Source organism: Oncorhynchus mykiss, chromosome 19 (genome assembly GCF_013265735.2).
Source record: "Oncorhynchus mykiss isolate Arlee chromosome 19, USDA_OmykA_1.1, whole genome shotgun sequence".
Lineage (NCBI taxonomy): Eukaryota > Metazoa > Chordata > Actinopteri > Salmoniformes > Salmonidae > Oncorhynchus > Oncorhynchus mykiss.
This window is the reverse complement of record NC_048583.1, coordinates 42317470-42340837: the sequence shown is the minus strand read 5'-3', so window position 1 is coordinate 42340837 and position 23368 is coordinate 42317470. Positions and strand designations below refer to the sequence as shown.

At 42.9% G+C, this 23368-nt stretch overlaps 1 protein-coding gene across 4 annotated transcripts; it reads left to right on the top strand.

Moving 5' to 3' along the window:
* The first annotated feature begins 1015 nt into the window (after positions 1-1015).
* LOC110497897 (protein NLRC3) lies at positions 1016-21742 on the top strand. 4 transcript variants are annotated; one of them, XM_036954854.1, is made up of 17 exons: positions 1016-1132; positions 1593-1678; positions 4201-4337; positions 4484-4600; positions 4719-4832; positions 4951-5064; positions 5182-5295; positions 5414-5527; positions 5646-5759; positions 5878-5985; positions 10935-11019; positions 11539-11767; positions 17282-19088; positions 19587-19760; positions 19894-20067; positions 20253-20299; positions 20455-21742. In XM_036954854.1, exons 3-17 carry the CDS (start codon positions 4234-4236, stop codon positions 20991-20993), a joined length of 3954 nt encoding a protein of 1317 aa, XP_036810749.1. In that variant the 5' UTR covers positions 1016-1132; positions 1593-1678; positions 4201-4233; the 3' UTR covers positions 20994-21742. The 4 variants fall into 4 exon arrangements, 3 of the variants coding, with proteins under 3 accessions (XP_036810749.1, XP_036810751.1, XP_036810750.1); XR_005037740.1 differs by lacking the exon at positions 1016-1132 and having other exon boundaries at positions 1463-1678; positions 19894-20075; positions 20455-20545; XM_036954856.1 differs by lacking the exon at positions 1016-1132 and having other exon boundaries at positions 1463-1678; positions 20183-20299; positions 20455-20900.
* Positions 21743-23368: the final 1626 nt, after the last annotated feature.

The following is a 23368-nucleotide window of genomic DNA, read 5'->3' as shown; positions in this document are numbered from 1 at the left end:
AGAATAATTTTGACAAACACGCGCTTTGCGACTTGTGCAGACAAAAAACTATGTGTACCCTAGAGAAGATGGCCATGGCTAGAAATACTTGAGACCAGGCTGAACGTCTATGCAGCATCTGCATGCCAACCATTTGATCACGATCAGTTTCATGGAATATGCATTTAGATCTTCTTAGTTATGTACAGTGTTGTTTCGAATTATACAGTGAGCAGACAGTGTTAACTGTATCATAGACTATCTGTGTTTTGTTTAATTGACAGCACATATTTGCCTAGTGGCACGTGTTGTTGAGTTGTGGCATCATGAGAGAAATGTGACCATTCACATAATCATCCTAAAATCTCATAAGAAATTCGTTTTTTTTTTTAGTTGCTGCATTCTTCCCAACCGAAACAGTTCGGGAGAGTTTTGAGACGTTTTAGACATCCGTAAGGTTTTTTTTTTCGGTTGTTCTGACACACATTTTTTTCTCCATGCCAGCGGAAGATCGGGAGTCTACGCCCCTTCGTAAGCGATTGGTCAACTGTAGTAATTCTTCAATAAAGTGTTTGTTATCATTCAACGAGAGACGACTCGTTTTCATTTAGAAATGATGCACCAAACATCGTAGTTTGATTTAAAATTGCGCGACTAATATCTCCTAGCCAAAAACATGAAAATGAATAACAGATGTCTTGAGTTATTTTAGATTAATGCTGACTAATCGAGGAAGCATACTGGCTACGGCTTCTCAAAATGGACAAACAGAACGGAAGTATGCTGACGCCGTTAGGCGGTGCTACTATATTTTCGGTTATGTTATGTAGAATACTATTATTATTATTATTGTACCAGTAAAATTAAATTGCGTTCGTTCTAGCTTGTGGTGTGGATAATTTTGATGTTCATGACAAACACGTAATGTAGTAATGACTATATATATGCAGTGGTAGAGCTAGGGTGAACTTTCCCTTTCTATCTATCCATAGTCAAATTACAAATTACCTAACCTGTACCCGCGCACATTGACTCGACACATTGACACTGTATATAGCCTCGCTGTTGTTATGTACTTTTCTTGTTACTTTTTGATTTGATAAAAAAAAACTTTAGTTTATTTAGTTAAGGGCTTGTAAGTAGGTATTTCACGGTAAGGTCTACTACACCTGTTGTATTAGGCGCATGTGACAAATACAATTTGATTTAATTTGACAAAAGCTCTAGTATAGAGCATGTTAGCTAAACCTTCCCCTAATAATCCTAACCTTAACACTTAACCCCTAGCTAACATTACCCACAACAAATTGAAATTCGTAAGAAATAAGTTTAGCAAATTCTGAACATATTCTACGAATTGCAATTCATAACATGGCATATGAAATGGATGATGGAAATCCACAAATTAATATATACCATACAAAATGTAACATATACTAATTGGATTGTTCCAGATTTACTTTACTATGTTACGTCTACCCCTGAGTCCAGGTTGGGACGGTTCACCAGTAAAATTTGAAGAATTAGCATTCATGGTTGAAATGTAAAATGGTTAGGGTTACTAACTACAATCCGCAGCCTCTGATAATTTTTTTAATTTTCCATTCCACTAGCGCCTATGTTTGATGACGTGCGCCCATAGAAACACATTCATTTGGAAAGTGAAACTTCACTCGAACACGCATTAGATCGATGAAAGGTAGGCTTTAAAATACGTTTTAATATTAAAACCGTCAATGTTTTTTGCTGCAGAACTGCACTCTAGGGGTGTGGGGTTTATATGGACAGATAATTTACATTCAGTGTATGACAAGAAGAGATACAAATAACTCCGATTGTAAAACGACTTCTCTTTTGAGTTATATATATGGCTAATATAGACTGTCGAAGTCATTTTGTAGATGTCCATTTCTAAAATAACAGCGAATATCACTTGGTCTTAAAGCTGTAATAACTTTTTGGACGATGACCAAATCCAAATATAAATGGGAGTTATACATCTGCAGTTGCTATTTTAGCATGTAAATCTTGGTGGGGCAAAAAAGTGGGATGCATGCCAGCAAAGCCACTACACAACACATTAATTGCAGTATAACGGTGCCCACGAACTGTTAGGGCCTACATAAAGCTGTCCCAACATCTTAGCACTGCAACACCTGGCTATATGCGGAGCCTTGTCTGGCAGCGAAACAGTTCATTCAGCCTCATTTACTCCTTTTTTTTTTAAACATAGCTGATATGGTTGACTTGCCTAAACAAATGTGGTTTCTAATAACAATTGAGATGTACAAACTATGGCATAAGGGGACGACAAGCGGATAAGAGGCATCCGTAATTTCAATTACGACATTAATGAGCGAGCTAGGACGGACGTAACGTTACTCAATAACTATTTGTTTAGCCCTTTTGAAATATACAGCGACAGAATTCAGAACATGGGCCGTTCTTACAGTGTTCTCCCTGTACACCAAGTCAGAACCGGAAGTGGACACCTCCCACAGCAGGTTGGGGATTGTGCAGGCGGCCATCCTTTTTCCTCTCCTTTCTACCTCACGCGCATGCCTGGAAGAGAGGGCAATCTCTACTGCAGAGAATGGGCACGGGCAGTTTAGGAACAGCCCCTGCGCGCATCTGGCACTCCCCCCTTGGAGCGGTTATCCACACTGGCACAGCTGGGTACCTCTTCATGTACACAGGACACTGTCACCTCCTCATCTCCTGGTTTGTCTTTCCCCTCTCTTGTGAGCCACTGCGGTTGGGCCAGGGTCACCATGCTGCCAGAGTCCAGCAGAGCGCTGGCATCGACGCCATTGATTCGTACAGGAACCACCAGAGGGGCTGTCTGTGTGTGCCCAACAGGAGGTGACTTAACTCGCCATTCGGGTTACCCCGGAGCTGGGGGGATGCAGAGGGCATGGACTCCTCCCGGCCCGGGAAGCTCCACGCAAGGTGTCCCGGCATGGCACACTCATAGCAGCGCCTCTGATCTAGGTCCAGCAGCGGATGTCGGCGTCGGTTCAGGTCGCCCTCCCGCTTCACAGCCTCGGCTGGTTCCGTCCAGGCCCCCTTCAGCCCCTCGCCTCTCTCTGTGCTTTTCTTCCCCCTCCCCGTGTCCACTCTCTCATCCCGGGCCCCTTTCAGCAGGTCCTGGGTGTTCTGGTGGGTTTCCACCACTGTCAGCAATTCCTCCAGGCTCTGGGGGTTCTGCATGCTCTCCGACTTCATCTCATATGGGAGGGCCATCCTTCCATCTGTGCCGTCCTCTCGAAGGTGCACAAATACATCTCCACATCATCTTCCTCCATTAACTTAACCAGGAACTAATTTGGGCTAGACTCCTCAGCCATCCCATCCTTCATCTGGGCTACATCTGCTACCAGTCTGAGGTTTTGTTGGTGTTGTTCCTCCAGTGCTCGCTCCTGGAGAGCCTGTTGCTTCTGCTCGCTGAGGATAAACTGAGCCACCAGTTCCTCCATGGTAATCTCTGTACTCTCAACCGCACGGCACCCAAAGCTACTGAGATGCCCGCATTCTCCACCATATGTGGTAATCCGTGGGGTGTTGGGTTGAGCGTGCAAAGATTAACACAGAGACAGGGAGGTTCTAGTCAGAAAACACGACTTGACTAGGCAACAAAATAAACATAACAAAATAACGTAGGTTTGGCTCGGTCGTTCTTCTCAGGGTCTGCTCCGTGTCTGTCTCTCTGTTTTTCCTTGCGGTGTGCCACGGTGCTCCCTTTATGTGGCCTGCACACTCCCCTAATTACCTCTACTTGGAGCCATCAGTGTCGGGGTACCCAGCCCATGTACTCCCAGCAGAGGGAGCCAGCGTTGCGGCATGTACCTCCCCTCTATCACCAAGAGGGTGACCTCCCGGGATACCACAATGTATGTGTATATGTGTAGCTAAACAGGTGGGGCTCTGCCACAACAATACAACGAGAATGGCCGTCCTTAACTAGGCTATACAGAACGAGTGCCTTGCTGTGACAGTGATTGGTGAAAAGGTCATTTATGCATAGCAGCTCTGTTGCAGTGATTTTCTGTGCTGTTTTCACATTCCTTTGTGTAAGCCTTAAGGTGGTGTAAGCTACAGTTATTTGCCATACCAAACCTACTGTAATGCACCCAGTCAGAACACTCTCAGTACAAGTTTTCTTGATTTATTTTCCAGGCTGCCCTGAATCTCATCTTACTTGTTCCCTTTCTTTTTCTACAGTAAAACAGAGAGGAGGGGAGCACTGCCTGTAAAATGAGTTTCTCTGGGGAGAAAGAGAGGAGTGGCACTGCTTCTAAAAGGAGTATTTCTGGGGACAGAGAGGAGGGGGCCACTGCCTCCACCAATGTAACAGAAAGGTGAGTAAAAAAGAGATGGTGTTATCTTGTGTATCCATCTCAAAGCTCAGCAGTGATAATATGCAGGGATGGAAATTAAATTAGCCTGTATTTTTCAGAGTGTGCTAAACTAGCTTGTCTGAAGATCTGTCTTTGTTGTGTTAAAGCCCAATCCAGAAGGAGAGACCAGTCTCCCCTGTACCTAGCTGTCTGTCCATGAAGAGTGACAAGTCAATGGGGCATCCCATAGAGTTCCAGAGGAGAGATGTTTCTACTGATCACAAGTTTGTGTTTGATGATTTCCTCGACCCTCTCCTTTTTACCATGTTGTGAAACTAGCAGAATATGTACTTATTCTGAACATAGTTTTAACAGCTCTGATTACTGTGTTCCTTTCAACAGGAACCAGAGGGAGAGACCAGACTCCTCTACACCCAGCTGTCTGTCCATGAAGAGTGACAAGTCAATGGGGCATCCCATAGAGTTCCAGAGGAGAGATGTTTCTACTGATCACAAGTTTGTGTTTGATGATTTCCTTGACCCTCTCCTTTTTACCATGTTGTGAAACTAGCAGAATATGTACTTATTCTGAACATAGTTTTAACAGCTCTGATTACTGTGTTCCTTTCAACAGGAACCAGATGGAGAGACCAGACTCCTCTACACCCAGCTGTCTGTCCATGAAGAGTGACAAGTCAATGGGGCATCCCATAGAGTTCCAGAGGAGAGATGTTTCTACTGATCACAAGTTTGTGTTTGATGATTTCCTCGACCCTCTCCTTTTTACCATGTTGTGAAACTAGCAGAATATGTACTTATTCTGAACATAGTTTTAACAGCTCTGATTACTATGTCCTTTCAACAGGAATCAGATGGAGAGACCAGACTCCTCTACACCCAGCTGTCTGTCCATGAAGAGTGACAAGTCAATGGGGCATCCCATAGAGTTCCAGAGGAGAGATGTTTCTACTGATCACAAGTTTGTGTTTGATGATTTCCTCGACCCTCTCCTTTTTACCATGTTGTGAAACTAGCAGAATATGTACTTATTCTGAACATAGTTTTAACAGCTCTGATTACTGTGTTCCTTTCAACAGGAACCAGATGGAGAGACCAGACTCCTCTACACCCAGCTGTCTGTCCATGAAGAGTGACAAGTCAATGGGGCATCCCATAGAGTTCCAGAGGAGAGATGTTTCTACTGATCACAAGTTTGTGTTTGATGATTTCCTTGACCCTCTCCTTTTTACCATGTTGTGAAACTAGCAGAATATGTACTTATTCTGAACATAGTTTTAACAGCTCTGATTACTGTGTTCCTTTCAACAGGAACCAGATGGAGAGACCAGACTCCTCTACACCCAGCTGTCTGTCCATGAAGAGTGACAAGTCAATGGGGCATCCCATAGAGTTCCAGAGGAGAGATGTTTCTACTGATCACAAGTTTGTGTTTGATGATTTTCTCGACCCTCTCCTTTTTACCATGTTGTCAAACTAGCAGAATATGTACTTATTCTGAACATAGTTTTAACAGCTCTGATTACTGTGTTCCTTTCAACAGGAACCAGATGGAGAGACCAGACTCCTCTACACCCAGCTGTCTGTCCATGAAGAGTGTCAAGTCTATCGGTCATCCAATAGAGTTCAGAGAGATCACCATAAGACAACGGTAAGTGATCTCAGAGACCTGTTGTGGTGTTCGGTGGTCCAGGAAGCGTAAACTGAAAATGTCAACATCATTATATATATAATTTTATTAACATGAACAATATGTGATTCAAAACATGTAAAAGTTGTAAAAACAATAACACAGAGTTACACATGGAATAAACAAGCGTACAGTCGATAACACAATATAAAAAAACAACACTCCAGTGTGTGCAAATGGCGTGAGGAGGTAAGGTAATAAATAGACCATAGTAGCGAAGTAATTACAATTTAACAAATTAACACTGGAGTGATAGATGAGCAGATGATGATGTGCAAGTGGAAATACTGTTGTGCAAAAGAGCAGAAAAGTAAATAAAAACAATATGGGGATGAGGTAGGTAGATTGGGTGGGCTATTTACAGATGGGCTATGTACAGCTGCAGCGATCGGTTAGCTCCTCAGATAGCTGATGTTTAAAGTTAGTGAGGGAAATATAAGTCTCCAGCTTCAGCGATTTTTGCAATTTGTTCCAGTCATTGCTAGCAGAGAACTGGAAGGAAAGGTGGCCAACTGAGGTGTTGGCTTTGGGGATGACCCGTGCAATATACCAGCTGGAGCGCGTGCTACGGGTGGGTGTTGTTATCGTGACCAGTGAGCTGAGATAAGTCGGATCTTTACCAATCATAGACTTATAGATAACCTGGAGCCAGTGATTCTGGCGATGAATATGTAGCGAGGGCCAGCCGGCAAGAGCATACAGGTCGCAGTGGTTGGCGGTATATGGGGCTTTGGTGACAAAACGGATGGCACTGTGATAGACTGCATCCAGTTTGCTGAGTAGAGTGTTGGAGGCTATTTTGTAAATGACATCGCCGAAGTCAAGGATCAGTAGGATAGTCAGTTTTATGAGGGTATGTTTGGCGGTGTGAGTAAAGGAGGCTTTGTTGCGAAATAGGAAGCCGATTTTAGATTTCATTTTGGATTGTAGATGTTTGATATGAGTCTGGAAGGAGAATTTACAGTCTAGCTAGACACCTAGGTATTTGTAGTTGTCCACATATTCTAAGTCAGAACCGTCCAGAGTAGTGATGCTAGTCGGTAGGGCGGGTGCGGGCAGCAAATGGTTTTACTAGCGCTTAAGAGCAGTTCGAGGCCACGGAAGGAGTGTTGTATGGCATTGAAGCTCATTTCGAAGTTAGTTAACTCAGTGTCCAAAGAAGGGCCAGATGTATACAGAATGGTGTCGTCTGCATAGAGCTGGATCAGGGAATCACCCGCAGCAAGAGCAACATCATTGATATATACAGAGAAGAGAGTCGGCCCAAGAATTGAATCCTGTGGCAACCCCATAGAGACTGCCAGAGGCCCGGACAACAGGCCCTCCGATTTGACACACTGAACTCTTATCAGAGAAGTAGTTGGTGAACCAGGCGTGGCAGTCATTTGAGAATCTAATGCTGTTGAGTCTGCCGATAAGAATACGGTGATTGACAGAGTCGAAAGCCTTGGCCAGGTTGATGAAGATGGCTGCACAGTACTGTCTTTTATCACTGGTAGTTATGATATCGTTTAGTACCTTGAGCATGGCTGAGGTGCACCCGTGACCAGCTCGGAAACCAGATTGCACAGCGGAGACTGTACGGTGGGATTCAAGATGGTCAGAGATCTGTTTATTAACTTGGCTTTCAAAGACTTTAGAAAGGCAGGGCAGGATGGATATAGGTCTATTACAAATTTGGTCTAGAGTGTCACCCCCTTTGAAAAGGGGGATGACCGCGGCAGCTTTCCAATCTTTGGGGATCTCGGACGATACGAAAGAGAGGTTGAACAGACTGTTAATAAGGGTTGCAACAATGGCGGTGGATAATTTCAGAAAGAGATGGTCCAGATTGTCTAGCCCAGCTGATTTGTACGGGTCCAGGTTTTGTAGCTCTTTGTAGCTCTCTGACTTCCCTGAAAAGTTGCATATCGCGGGGACTATTCGATGCTAGTGGAGTCCGCCACAGGATGTTTTTGTGCTGGTCAAGGGAAGTCAGGTCTGGAGTGAACCAAGGGCTATATCTGTTCTTAGTTCTAAATTTTTTGAAAGGGGCATGCTTATTTAAGATGGTGAGGAAATTACTTTTAAAGAATGACCAGGCATCCTCGACTGACGGGATGAGGTCAATATCCTTCCAGGATACCCGGACCAGGTCGATTAGAAAGGCCTGCTTGCAGAAGTGTTTTAGGGACTGTTTGACAGTGATGAGGGGTGGTCATTTGACCGCGGACCAATAGCGGATGCAGGCAATGAGGCAGTAATCGCTGAGATCCTGATTGAAAACAGCAGAGGTGTATTTGGAGGGCAGGTTGGTCAGGATAATATCTATGAGGGTGCCCATGTTTACGGATTTAGGGTTGTACCTGGTGGGTTCCTTGATAATTTGTGTGAGATTGAGGGCATCTATTTTAGATTGTAGGACTGCCGGGGTGTTAAGCATATCCCAGTTTAGGTCACCTACCAGAACGAACTCTGAAGATAGATGGGGGGCAATCAATTCACATATGGTGTCCAGGGCACAGCTGGGAGCTGAGGGGGGGTCTATAACAGGCGGCAACAGTGAGAGACTTACTTCTGGAGAGACTATTTTTTAAATTAGAAGCTCGAACTCTTTGGGCAAAGACCTGGAAAGTATGACAGAACTTTGCAGGGTATCTCTGGAGTAGATTGCAACTCCTCCCCCTTTGGCAGTTCTATCTTGACAGAAAATGTTGTAGTTGGGTATGGAAATCTCAGAATTTTTGGTGGCCTTCCTAAGCCAGGATTCAGACATGGCAAGGACATCAGGGTTGGTGGAGTGTGCTAAAGCAGTGAGTAAAACAAACTTAGGGAGGAGGCTTCTGATGTTAACATGCATGAAACCAAGGCTTTTTTTGGTTACAGAAGTCAACAAATGAGAGTGCCTGGGGACACGCAGGGCCTGGGTTAACCACATCACCTGAGGAACAAAGGAGGAGTGGATGAGGGTACGGCTAATGGCTATCAAAACTGGTCGTCTAGTGAGTTGGGGACAGAGAATAAAAGGAGCCGATTTCTGGGCATGGTAGAATAGATTCAGGGCATAATGTACAGACAGGGGTATGGTGGGGTGCGGGTACAGTGGAGGTAAGCCCAGGCACCGAGTGATAAGAGAGGTTGCATTCCTGGACGTGCTAGTTATGCTGGGTAAGGTCAGCGCATGTGTGGGAGGTGGGACAAAGGAGGTATCTGAGGCATGTTGAGTGGGACTAAGGGGCTCCGCAGTAAACTAAACTAAAGGCATATTGACATTTGAGAGAGACATAAAGTGAGGCATAAAGCAATCACAGGTGTTGATTGGGAGAGCTAGCTAAGACAACAATGGGTAAGACAACAACAGCTAATCAGCTAAGACAACAACAACAGGTAAAATGGCGATGAATGGGCAGAGAGGGTCGGTTAACTACACACAGGGCCTGAGCCAACTGATAAACAAAAAATAAACAAAATAGAGTTCCCTGATTAATGAACATTCCAGCAGGCATCAGCTATGTAGCCAAGTGATCATAGGGTCCAGTGAACAGGGAAGCCGGGTACAGGGTAGTTGTTACTACGCTGGCACGTGGGAGACACAGCATTTAAAGTTAGCAGGCCGGGGTAAGTAGAGGCGTCTGCTCCGACATCCGGCAAAGGCCGGTTGAGGGCACAGCGGATGGAGTTACGTCGGCGGACCAGTCATGGTGGTATGGCGGGGCGACGTGTCAACAAAGGGTCCAGGCCAGATGGCGAAAGAGGTATTGTAGTTGTAGTAAGCTAGCTTCGGGGCAGGGGCGTTTGCCACTATAGCCACTCGGTAGCAGCTAGCTAGCAGCGATGATCCGATGCAAAGCTTACGGCAAGGATCCGGTGGAGTAGTGGATTCTAGCCGTGTTGGGGGAGAGTCCGGGAGGCATCGGCTGTGTAGCCGAGTGATCACAGAGTAGTCCGGGAGGTGGGCCTGGCACAGGGCTAGCTTCGGGGCTGGGTCACTCGGTGGCAGCTAGCTAGCTGTGATGATCAGGAGTAATGGTCCAGGGTTTACGGCAGGAATCCGGCATTGTAGTGGAGAAAACAGTCCGATACTGGCAGCCTGGCAAGTATTATTCAGGCTTAAAAAACGTCTGGTGTCTGTGCAGAAGGTAAAGGCCGCTAGCAGTGGCTAACATTGACTAAATAGCTAGTAGCTAATTAGCTGGTTAGCTGATGGCTAGCTGGTTAGCTTCTGATGGCTAGCTTCTGATGGCTAGCTTCTGATGGAGGTTCTGGCTATGAGGTCTAAAAATGAGCGGATCCGTGTCACATTAGGTGAGGCGGGTTACCGGAAGGTATATTTAATTTAAAAATGGAAAAGAGATTGAAAATAAATTTAAATATATACAAAAAATACGAAGAAAAAAAAGTACACGAGAGGACAACAAACCACGTCTGCACTGCGACGCCATCTTTGATTGGACAGATTGTACATGCGCTGCTTTCTGCAAGCATGGACAACGGAACATGTGTAACAATTGTAACCAAGATGTAACATGGCAACCTAATTAACGTTGCTATGGGAAATAACCCAAAACAATTTCAAATATGTACATTTTAATTAATGTGCAGCTTTTACAAGTTGAAGGTCAAACTATTCATCTTAATAAAATTATCTACATAATGATGTTGACATGTTTTGCTTCCTGGACTATAAAACACCTTTTCTGTAGCCTTTTTTGGTGGGTGGACTATTTATGTAACACAAAAATTATTTGTACCGGGTGGGTGATTTCTTTCTGGACATCTATGGTCATCAGCCAGGGAACCAACACTGCTCAATACTTTTCTCCTTGTACATCTATTGGTGGCGGAGAGGTGCCGGGGGCATCTCTGTGCCACCCCCTGTAGCTGGCCTTCCTTCAGTTGTTGTAAAGTGAAATCTTATGTTTTGTCCACAGAGACAAAAAGCAGAGATCAGAGTCAGAAGTTCCCAGTGGTCAGTCTTCCCAGAGTCATCAAACAGAACTGTCTTCCATATTCAGGGTGGGCTGGCTTATGTCTCACATGTGTTATTCGGCAGTGTTTAATCTACTTCCCCAGAGTCAGATGAACTCGTGGATACCATTTTTATGTCTCGGCATGCAGTTTGAAGGAAGTTGCTAACGTTAGCGCAATTGCTAACTAGTGTTAGCGCAATTGCTAACTAGTGTTAGCGCAATGGCTGGAAGTCTGTGGTAACTGCTAGCATGCTAGTAGATACCATAGACTTCGTCATTGCGCTAATACTAGTTAGCATTGGCTCGCAAAACTACCTCTAACTTCCTTCATACTGGATGCAGAGACATAAAAGGGCTTCATTGCCAAAATCCCAAAGTATCTCATTAACATATAATGTATTTTTGGTTGCATATCAAATTTGATTTGTCACATGCGCCGAATACAACCTTACCGTGAAATGCTTACTTACAATTTCCCTTACTTTCCCAACCTCAGTATTTTGTATTATATCTTTGTATTCATATACATACTGTATTGGTTTTCACACCCTTTGATCCATTTCAGTTGGTTGAAAAAAATGCCATTGCTTTGGTAAAACGGGAGCTGAAGAAGTTCAAGAAGATTCTGTGTCCAGATCTCCCAGAATGCTTTGAGAGTCAGACAGAGGATAAGGAATTGGTGGACGCTGAAGATGTGGAGCAGGAGAGCATTCCCAGAGAGGGGGCGCTGAAGATCACACTGCACATTCTGAGGAAAATGAACCAGAAGGAGCTTGCTGACACACTGGAGAACAGTAAGAGGTTCCTGGCTTTATTCCTTAAAGGGGAAGTTCACCCCAAAATACTTCTGGACCATTTATAATGATTGCCTGGCTGTTTGTCAGTAGGGGAGAGTGGGGTTGAGCCTTTTTTTATTTATTCAACATCACTCTGTCGAGGGAAATATAGTATTATTTATAATAAAGAGATATACATATATTTCAGGATTGTGTGTATCCCTGGAAATAATCCGAATTAATTTAAACATTACAGTTCTGAAAACATAGCTTGTCCAAAAAAAGTGATCTCTGGGTATGGGGTAAGTTGATCCACGGGACAGGGTAAGTTAAGCTCCTACACATTTCTGTACTGAATGGAATATTACCAGAACCTTTTAAAAACCATGTGTATCTTTATTTCTGAAACACAAACATGCTTAACACCTCACAAATATTTGGTACTTTTAAAAAAACACTTTTAACATAGGCCAGGTCCTGTTGTTACCTCATATCCCAGTGATAATACATTGCATGGCCATTGGCTCAACTTACACTAAGGCATACATTTTGACTATATTAGCCCCATACAGCTACTACGGTGCACTTTCATGTTAGGTGTAAGACCGCATATTGAAGCTTATAGAGACTCCAACTGATGTATAGAACAATCTTAAAATGATCTACTTTGTTTTAGATGCAAGCATCAGGAAACCTCTAACGCAATAAATTCAATTGACTTGGTGATTTTTTTTCAAATCACCTAACTTGCTTACCACTTTTTCCATGTGGTTTCTTCCTTCACAAATCAAATCAAATTTATTTATATAGCCCTTCGTACATCAGCTGATATCTCAAAGTGCTGTACAGAAACCCAGCCTAAAACCCCAAACAGCAAGCAATGCAGGTGTAGAAGCACGGTAGCTAGGAAAAACTCTCTAGAAAGGCCAAAACCTAGGAAGAAACCTAGAGAGGAACCAGGCTATGAGGGGTGGCCAGTCCTCTTCTGGCTGTGCCGGGTGGAGATTATAACAGAACATGGCCAAGATGTTCAAATGTTCATAAATGACCAGCATGGTCAAATAATAATAATTACAGGCAGAACAGTTGAAACTGGAGCAGCAGCACGGCCAGGTGGACTGGGGACAGCAAGGAGTCATCATGCCAGGTAGTCCTGAGGCATGGTCCTAGGGCTCAGGTCCTCCGAGAGAGAGAAAGAAAGAGAGAGAATTAGAGAGAGCATACTTAAATTCACACAGGACACCGGATAAGACAGGAGAAGTACTCCAGATATAACAAACTGACCCTAGCCCCCTGACACAAATTACTGAAGCATACATACTGGAGGCTGAGACAGGAGGGGTCAGGAGACACTGTGGCCCCATCCGATGATACCCCCGGACAGGGCCAAACAGGAAGGATATAACCCCACCCACTTTGCCAAAGCACAGCCCCCACACCTCTAGAGGGATATATTCAACCACCAACTTACCATCCTGAGACAAGGCCGAGTATAGCCCACAAAGATCTCCGCCACGGCACAACCCAAGGGGGGGGCGCCAACCCAGACAGGAAGATCACATCAGTGACTCAACCCACTCAAGTGACGCACCCCTCCTAGGGACGGCATGAAAGGGCACCAGTAAGCCAGTGACTCAGCCCCTGTAATAGGGTTAGAGGCAGAGAATCCCAGTGGAAAGAGGGGAACCGGCCAGGCAGAGACAGCAAGAGCAGTTTGTTGCTCCAGAGCCTTTCCGTTCACCTTCACACTCCTGGGCCAGACTACACTCAATCATATGACCCACTGAAGAGATGAGTCTTCAGTAAAGACTTAAAGGATGAGACCGAGTTTGTGTCTCTCACATGGGTAGGCAGACCATTCCATAAAAATGGAGCCTATAACCTATAAGTAACAAAAGCATGGATGAATTTTTCTGCATAATTTCTGGACAGAAAGTTTCTGATTTTTGCAATGTTACGTAGATGGAAAAAAGCTGTCCTTGAAACAGTCTTGATATGTTCGTCAAAAGAGAGATCAGGGTCCAGAGTAACGCCGAGGTCCTTCAGTTTTATTTGAGACGACAACCATTAAGATTAATTGTCAGATTCAACAGAAAATCTCTTTGTTTCTTGGGACCTAGTTTGTCCGAGTTTAAAAGTAGAAAGTTTGCAGCCATCCACTTCCTTATGTCTGAAACACAGGCTTCTAGAGAGGGCAATTTTGGGGCTTCACCATGTTTCATTGAAATGTACAGCTGTGTGTCATCCGCATAGCAGTGAAAGTTAACATTATGTTTTCGAATGACATCCCCAAGAGGTAAAATATATAGTGAAAACAATAGTGGTCCTAAAATGGAACCTTGAGGAACACCAACATTTACAGTTGATTTGTCAGAGGACAAACCATTCACAGAGACAAACTGATATCTTTCCGGCAGATAATATCTAAACCAGGCCAGAACTTGTCCGTGTACACCAATTTGGGTTTCCAATCTCTCCAAAAGAATGTGGTGATCGATGGTATCAAAAGAAGCACTAAGGTTTAGGAGCACGAGGACAGATGCAAAGCCTTGGTCTGATGCCATTAAAAGGTCATTAACCACCTTCACAAGTGCAGTCTCAGTGCTATTATGGGGTCTAAAACCAGACTGAAGCATTTCATATACATTGTTTGTCTTCAGGAAGGCAGTGAGTTGCTGCGCAACAGCCTTTTCTAAAATCTTTGAGATTCGATATAGGCCGATTAGTTTTTTATATTTTCTGGGTCAAGCTTTGGCTTTTTCAAGAGAGGCTTTATTACTGCCACTTTTAGTGAGTTTGGTACATGTCCGGTGGATAGAGAGCCGTTTATTATGGTCAACATAGGAGGGCCAAGCACAGGAAGCAGCTCTTTCAGTAGTTTAGTTGCAATAGTGTCCAGTATGCAGCTTGAAGGTTTAGAGGCCATTATTATTTTCAACATTGTGTCAAGAAATATAGTACTAAAACACTTGTCTCTCTTGATCCTAGGTCCTGGCAGAGTTGTGCAGACTCAGGACAACTGAGCTTTGAAGGAATACGCAGATTTAAAGAGGAGTCCATAATTTGCTTTCTAATAATCATGATCTTTTCCTCAAAGAAGTTCATGAATTTATTACTGCTGAAGTGAAAGCCATCCTCTCTTGGGGAATGCTGCTTTTTAGTTAGCTTTGCGACAGTATCAAAAAGGAATTTCGGATTGTTCTTATTTTCAACAATTATGTTGGAAAAATAGGATGATCGAGCAGCAGTAAGGGCTCTTCGATAGTGCACTGTACTATCTTTCCAAGCTAGTCGGAAGACTTCCAGTTTGGTGTGGCGCCATTTCCGTTCCAATTTTCTGGAAGCTTGCTTCAGAGCTTGGGTTTTTTCTGTATACCAGGGAGCTAGTTTCTTATGAGAAAGGTTTTTAGTTTTTAGGGGTGCAACTTCATCTTAGGTGGTTAACTGATTTTTGTCCTCTGACGTCCCTGGGTAGACAGAGGCAGTCTGGAAGGACATCAAGAAATCTTTGTTGTCTGTGAATTTATAGCACGACTTTTGATGTTCCTTGGTTGGGGTCTGAGCAGATTATTTGTTGCAATTGCAAACTTAATAAAATGGTGGTCCGATAGTCCAGGATTATGAGGAAAAACATTAAGATCCACAACATTTATTCCATGGGACAAAACTAGGTCCAGAGCATGACTGTGACGGTGAGTAGGTCCAGAGACATGTTGGACAAAACCCACTGAGTCGATGATGGCTCCGAAAGCCTTTTGGAGTGGGTCTGTGGACTTTTCATTTTGAATATTAAAGTCAACAAAAATTAGAATATTATCTGCTATGACTACAAGCAGATAATATTCACAGACTGAAATTATCACAGACTCCATGAAATCTTCCCTAAATATTTGGTCAAATTATTCATTTTTGCATATGGTTTCCTAGAAACAAGGGTGTCTCAACTTCCCCCTTTGGCTCAACTTACCCCCCACCACAGGTATATTGCTTTGGTATATAGTTTTCTGTGTTTTTATATCAAGATGGTACATTTCCGAAATGACCTAAAATGCATTAAAAGCTATGTGTATTTATTGTTGCATAAACAACGATTGGTGTCTCGGGATTGAATTGCCAAAAAAGTATGTTTTTTAATGTAAAAAGGTTATTGATTATTTTGGGACTGGTTGAAACCGGGTTCTGTTCACACACTAAAAAATGCTGGGTTGTTTGGTTGACCCAACAGCTGGGTTGCAGGCATTGGGCCATTTATTATTATTTTTTAAACAGCTTGGCTATTGATGCTGGGTTATTGAGATATGGATTGTATAGTTATTTTTGACCACCCGTGAGAGTAGATGTCATTCCAGTTCATCTGTTCTGTTATCTGTTCTGTTGTATTGTTAAGGTTGAACACTGATACACTTGTTTAAGGCTCATTAAAGCTTAAAAACTATGTTGGGATATGCAAATATTCATGTTATGAATTTTATATTATAATATGCAAAAAAATATTAAAAGAAAATAGAAATTTGCAGTGTATATACATAACATGATGAACAGGAATGACTTTAACTGGTGGCCAAAAATAATGATCTGAAAGCCACCTCCCTAATAGGCCACACCTCCTGAAAAGAACCTAAGGATTACAGCTGATTGTTAAAAATAAACCAACTAATGAAAATTGAAAAAAAGTGTCTGATCCTTAAGAGGTTATTAAATCAACCCATGTTTGGGTAATCCAAACAACCCAACATGCTTGGTTGTTTACACAACCCAACTGGCTAGGTCAAAACAACTGTTCTGCCTGTGATTATTATTATTTGCCCATGCTGGTCATTTATGAACATTTGAACATCTTGGCCATGTTCTGTGTTCTGTCCAATATTTACCCAGCACTGGGTTACCGAATAACCCAAAATGGGTTGTTTTTAACCCAGCATTCTTTGGGGGGGTTTACCGTCTTTCCACTATGGATGGAAAATATGCAACCATTCAAGGTACAGTAGGTTGCTAGCAAGCTAAATTGCTAACACCTGTAGTCACTACAATGTCATTTATAACGTTATTTGTTTGCCATTCGGCGAGCTACTGTAGCTTGTGATGTATTTGGCTTGCTACTGTAACGTTATCCTGTCCGACTGACTGTTTTTTTTTGTTCTTTGCTTTGTGATGAAAGTCCCTTTTCCATTACTTATATAATACTAATAAGCAGTCCTGACCTAGGTCCCGACTCATGATGCGTATTAATCTACTTCCTGGATTTCAATACAAAAATAACAAAATAAATTGTCAAATATTTGCCTACTGAAATAAGTTAGCAGAAAAATGATGTAGAGAAAGTCATTAAAATGACTATTGCAGTCATGGGATGGGGGGTGGTGGCAAAAGGGCCCAGAAGTGTTTTTGGGTGAACTTCCCCTTTTAATACTCATTAAAATTACATTTTCTTTTTACATGTTTTTCTCAATGAAGTGAATAGGTTATCATAAATGTCCACTTGATTCTCAACGCTTTACTAAGGTAACACATGAGTGATGTCTGCATTTTCAGGTCTTCTAGGTGAGCTTGCTGTGTGTCAAAATAAACTCAAATCCAATCTGAAGAGGAAATGTGAATGTGTGTTTGAGGGGATAGCTAAACAAGGAAACCCAACTCTTCTCAACAAGATCTACACAGAGCTCTACATCACAGAGGGTGGAAGTGGAGAGGTCAATAAAGAACACGAGGTGAGACAGATTGAGACAACATCCAAGAGACCAGCAGCACAAGAAAAAGCAATCAAATGCAATGACATCTTTGAATCCTTACCTGGACAAGACAAACACATCAGAACTGTGTTGACGAAGGGAGTCGCTGGCATCGGGAAAACGATCTCTGTGCAGAAGTTCATTCTGGACTGGGCTGAAGGAAGAGCAAATCACAATATCCAATTAATCTTTCCTCTACCTTTTCGGGAGCTAAATTTGATGAAAGATAAGAAATACAGCTTGATGGAACTTCTTCATCACTTTTTCAATGAAACCGCAGAATCTGAAATCTCTAACTTTGACAAATGCAAGGTTCTGTTTGCCTTTGATGGTCTGGATGAGTGTCGACTTCCTCTAGACTTCAACAACGAGGGCTGTTGTGATGTCACAGAATCAACCTCAGTGGACGTGCTGCTGACAAACCTAATCAAGGGCAATCTGCTTCCCTCTGCTCTCCTCTGGATAACCTCCAGACCTGCAGCTGCCAATCAGATCCCACCTGAGTATGTTGACCAGGTGACAGAGGTACGAGGGTTCAGTGACCCACAGAAGGAGGAGTACTTCAAGAAGAGATTCAGTGATGTGAACCTGGCCAGCAGAATCATCACACACATGAAGACATCAAGGAGCCTCTACATCATGTGCCACATACCAGTCTTCAGTTGGATCTCTGCCACAGTTCTAGAGAAACTGTTGGAAGCACAGAGTGGAGAGATGCCCAAGACTCTGACTGAAATGTACAACCACTTCCTGATCTGCAACATACTGCGCAAAACACAGAAATATCCAGAGGGACTAGAGAAAGCTGAGACAGATTCACAGAGGAAAGCAGATGCAGAGATGATTCTAAAACTGGGGAAACTAGCCTTTCAACAGCTGGAGAAAGGCAATCTGATCTTCTATGAGGAAGACCTGAGAGAGTGTTGCATCGATGTCACAGAAGCTTCAGTGTACTCGGGAGTGTGCACACAGATCTTCAGAGAGGAGAGTGGGCTGTACCAGGAGAAGGTGTACTGCTTCGTGCATCTGAGCATCCAGGAGTTTCTTGCTGCTGTGTATGTGTTTGTCACATTCAACAATGACAATGTAAATCTAATGGCAGAACCTGAAACCACTACCAGAATACTTCAGTTGTCTGAAGACACGTCTGCAACCATCCTCCACAAGTGTGCTGTTGACAAGGCCTTACAGAGTGGGAATGGACACCTGGACCTGTTCCTCCGCTTCCTTCTCGGCCTCTCAATGGAGTCCAATCACACTCACTTACTAGACCTATTGATACAGACAAGAAACCGCTCACAGACCAATGAGGAAACAGTCAAATACATCAAGGAGAAGATCAGGCAAAATCCCTCTCCAGAGAGGTGCATCAATCTGTTCCACTGTCTGAACGAACTGAATGACCATTCTCTAGTGGAAGAGATCCAAAGCTACCTGAGCTCAGGAAGTCTCTCAGAAGCCAAACTCTCACCTGCACAGTGGTCAGCTCTGGTTTTTGTGTTACTGACTTCAGAAGAGGAGCTGGAGGTGTTTGACCTGAAGAAATACTCCAAATCAGAGGAAGGTCTTCTTAGGCTGCTGCCAGTGGTCAAAGCCTCCAGTACAGCTCTGTAAGTATACATCTATGAAACAATATTTTGTTTTAAAATAGAGACAGATTTCATCTGGGGCGGCAGGGTAGCCTAGTGGTTAGAGCGTTGGACTAGTAACCGGAAGGTTGTGAGTTCAAACCCCCGAGCTGACAAGGTACAAATCTGTCGTTCTGCCCCTGAACAGGCAATTAACCCACTGTTCCCAGGCCGTCATTGAAAATAAGAATTTGTTCTTAACTGACTTGCCTGGTTAAATAAAGGTAAAAAATAAAAAAATAAAAAAAATAAGGTATCTGAGAAAGTAGTTTTGTTTGGCAGATATTTTAATGTAAACTAGAGGTACACATTTGAGTACCACATTTGATCTCAAGAGGAGTAGGTAGGGTAGTACTCCTTTAAAGTGACATTGTATTATTTCCATTAAGATAGCTGAAAAACCACAGCAAGGGGATATTAACATATGACTGGAACTTTAAAAGCGTGATATTGTGTTGTTTTCGTATTCCCATTGTGTAGGCTGAATGGATGCAACCTTACAGAGCGATGCTGTGAACCATTAGCCTCACTTCTCAGCTCAACCTCTTCACAGCTGAGAGTGCTTGACTTGACTGACAACAACCTGAAAGATTCTGGAGTGAAGCTGCTCTCTGCTGGACTGGAGAGTCCACACTGTAAACTAGAGAAACTGAGGTCAGTACTTCTCCCATTTGTACATAAATTAACATAACCTTGATGTGTAGCAGCCTTTCACATGGCATGGATAATACTTGGGATGTCACAGAACCAATAGGTCTATTTCTAAGAGTGACAAGTCTTTTTGCAGGTTGTCATTCTGTGTGGTCACAGAGGAAGGCTGTGCGTCATTGGCTTCAGCTCTGAGAACAAACCCCTCCCATCTGAAAGAGCTGGACCTGAGCTACAATCACCCAGGTGATTTCGGAGTGAAACTGCTCACTGCTGTACGAGGGGATCCAAACTGCAGACTGAAGAAACTCAGGTAGAAATGTAATTGATGTTAATCATAAAACTTAAGTTGATGAATGTACTTTTTTGACACAACTACTGCGAACAATTGTATGATATTGAAAGATATCTTTTGTATTTTTGAACAGACAAAACATATCCTATGATTCTAATGGTGTCTCACACCCTAAAATATGGTGGTGTTCTGTTTTGTCACAGCGTGGACCATAATGAAGAGTGTTATTTGAAATCAGCACTCAAGAAATGTAAGTCTTGGTTGCAGTGAAGAATGACTATATTTTAAGTCTTGAAATTTGGGCAAAACTCTTAACCTTACCTCATCCAGTTTTTATTCTACCTATTCAGATTTGAGGTGCAAATCTGTTGTCTTATTTTAAATGTGTATTTGTGTCTCTATCAGATGCCTGTGAGTTGACCCTGGACCCCAACACAGCACACAATGACATGACTCTATCTGAGAAGAACAGGAAAGTGACACGGCTTGAAGATGAGCAGTCGTATCCTTATCACCCAGAGAGGTTTCTGTTCTGGAAACAAGTGCTGTGCAAAGAGCGTCTGACTGGGCGCTGTTACTGGGAGGTGGAGTGGAGAGGCCTAGAGGCTCACATAGGAGTGGCTTACCATGGACTTGACAGGCAAGGACGGGGTGATGAGTGTGGGCTTGGTTACAATGACAATTCCTGGGCTCTCAGTTGTTATAAAAACTACTTCACTACCAGGCATGATAAGACTCCCACTACCATTCCTATCCCTCCTTCCAGCACCAACAGAGTAGGAGTGTATCTGGACTGGTCAGCCGGCACTCTGTCCTTCTATAGTGTCTCCTCTGACACACTGACTCACCTGCACACATTCCACACCACATTCATTGAGCCACTCTACCTAGGAATTCGGCTTTGGTGTCATGATTCCGCAGTGTCCCTGTGCCAGATAGAATAGCCTGTTCCTACAGTCCTCTCCCTGCCCATCTTTAGAGTCCCTGCCCAGTAAGTCCCCAGCACACCTCCCCCTTGAAAATAAAAAATAAACATCTAGCTTGCCTAACACTCACACTTGTCTTTTCTTACCAGCACTGACTTTGCTGATAGCTGTTTTTTTTAAGTTTTACTTACCATGACTGTGATATGTGGTTGTCTTAGCTACCTTAAGTACAAACTGTAAGTCGCTCTGGATAAGAGCGTCTGCTAAATGACTTAAATGGAAATGTACAATTCGCTGAGCCCCTCTATGCAGGGTTTAGGTCTGGCATCATGGTTCTGTGTCTGTGACATGTAGAATAACTTCCTGTTCTTACAAGTCAGAGTAACAGCCACATCTTGAGGGAGATCCACTTAAAAGTTATACATGTATCTATTTCTTATTCTTTCTCATGTTCAGCATCAATACTCTGTAAATGTTTATTTTAATGTAGGTAGTCTACATACTGTGTGTGTTATTCATTGAAGCATATCATATGTACTAAGTAATGTGATGTATGTCAGGAATAGCAATTTAAATTAAATACTGTATCTAACTATGCATACATATGAACTTATCTTACATTGTACTTATCTTACATTGTACTAACAAATATCATTTGTTTTACAGGCAATAAAGTGTGTATTGTTTCATTCTATGTCCTGTCTTTGTCATGTAAAGTCCTGTTCTCATGTAAAGTATATTCTGCTGTAAATAAAACTAGCTTTTCAGGATTCTGACTTCGCTGCGTTTGTTCTGATGCCTCAGTCATAATTGTATCCACAGAAATATTATGAATCGAAATATAGCTGCGAGCAGCAATGAACGGGGTTCACAGGATGACAGAAAGGACACCAGATCAGTTGGGTAACAAAGCAGCACTATCATGTAGGAACCATTTTCCTTTATGGGCAATCAGTGAAACATTACCATGTTTCTCTCAAATCGTTGAGATTTACTTTACTGAAATCAAAGGCGTATTTATAATGTTGGAGCACAATCGTAATGTATATTTGTCCATCTTATAAAGACAACATAAAGAATGGTTTACTTTGAAAACAAAGGCATATTTATGATAGTGTTGGAGCACAATCCTTTGTTCAACAAACATTCACACACTAACTATAGCAATTGGTTTATAATTTAAGACCTAATCACAGCTATAAGAATAAAATGTTAGTCTTTGTTCAACATTTACACAAAATAGGTAAACAGCAATGTATGCACAGTAATGTAATAGAATGAAAAGTAACTGAAATAAGCAAATCAAACGAGTCCAATCCACTTCACTCAATGAAAATAGATTTTCAGCTATTTATTTCTGCACTTGTTTGTCTGGAATTGTTAGATTACTTGTTAGTGCAGTAATATCTGTCGGAAATAGAAGCACAACATTTTCGTTATACTCGCATTAACATCTGTGAAACGTGTGTTTCTGACCCAAAGAATTTGATTTGATGTGTCTTTAGAGTCACTCCCCCTTCTCCACCATCCATTTCTACTTTCTAGTCTATCAAAAGGCATACTGTTGAAGCTCCCTCCAATTCCTGTGCCCGGTACAGGCAAAACACTTTGGCTAGCAAGTAGATATTTTCCTGCCACTCCAGGAAAGCCGGTATGTGTGTTAGGGGTTTGTTTCAGCGTCTGGTGGCAGAACCTGAACAGACGGCCGGAAGGATGCTGTTCTGGGGATTTTCTATTTCCTCTGTTTGCTCCTTCCACACTGCCCCCCTCTGCTTCGTGGCCTACAGCTTCCACTGAAGGAAGGTAGCAAAATCCTCAAATGGCATCATTGAGTTGATGAGGCCTTCTGTTTTGTAAGTGCAGATGGCAGTGTATGTGACTGGGACACTGACCGTTTCACTCTCTGCAGTAACATAATGCCAGAGCTGAGTGACTCCAGGAGTTCTCTGGGCTGGTGTTAATAGCAGAGCAGATCCAACTGCTTATGGATCTCTTTCTTCCTGTGGTGCTTGGCCAGTAGCCCATTAATAGCTGCTCTCAATGGCTCTGTCCACTAGCAGTGGTCCAGGACATACTCCTGTCTTCATTGGCCCATGGAGAAGCTTTCAGGGGCAGTGGTGGTGTGGCTGGCAGAGGTCTGCGCTGCAGGGGCCGGATCGGCCTTAGCAGGGAGGAGAGCCAGAAAGAAAGTCATGCATGTCCTTCCTCTCCTGAAATAGACAACCAATTACTTTAAGTGACAATAATTATACAGTTGAATTATGTGACAGATATGAAAATATTTTTCAATCTCAGTAATACTGTTGAGGGAGCTAGCACACATCAATTTCACTGCTGTTAACTGAGTATGTGACAAGTAACATTTTGTTTTTATAGAAGGCTGCTGTGCATAC

What these genes read in the sequence shown, in the direction of transcription:
- LOC110497897 (XM_036954854.1), top strand. Translation starts at nt 4,234, where the DNA reads ATGAGTTTCTCTGGGGAGAAAGAGAGGAGTGGCACTGCTTCTAAAAGG. An exon ending in GATGTTTCTACTGATCACAA is followed by an intron (nt 5,528 to 5,645) that starts GTTTGTGTTTGA and finishes TCCTTTCAACAG; the next exon opens with GAACCAGATGGAGAGACCAG. An exon ending in GATGTTTCTACTGATCACAA is followed by an intron (nt 5,760 to 5,877) that starts GTTTGTGTTTGA and finishes TCCTTTCAACAG; the next exon opens with GAACCAGATGGAGAGACCAG.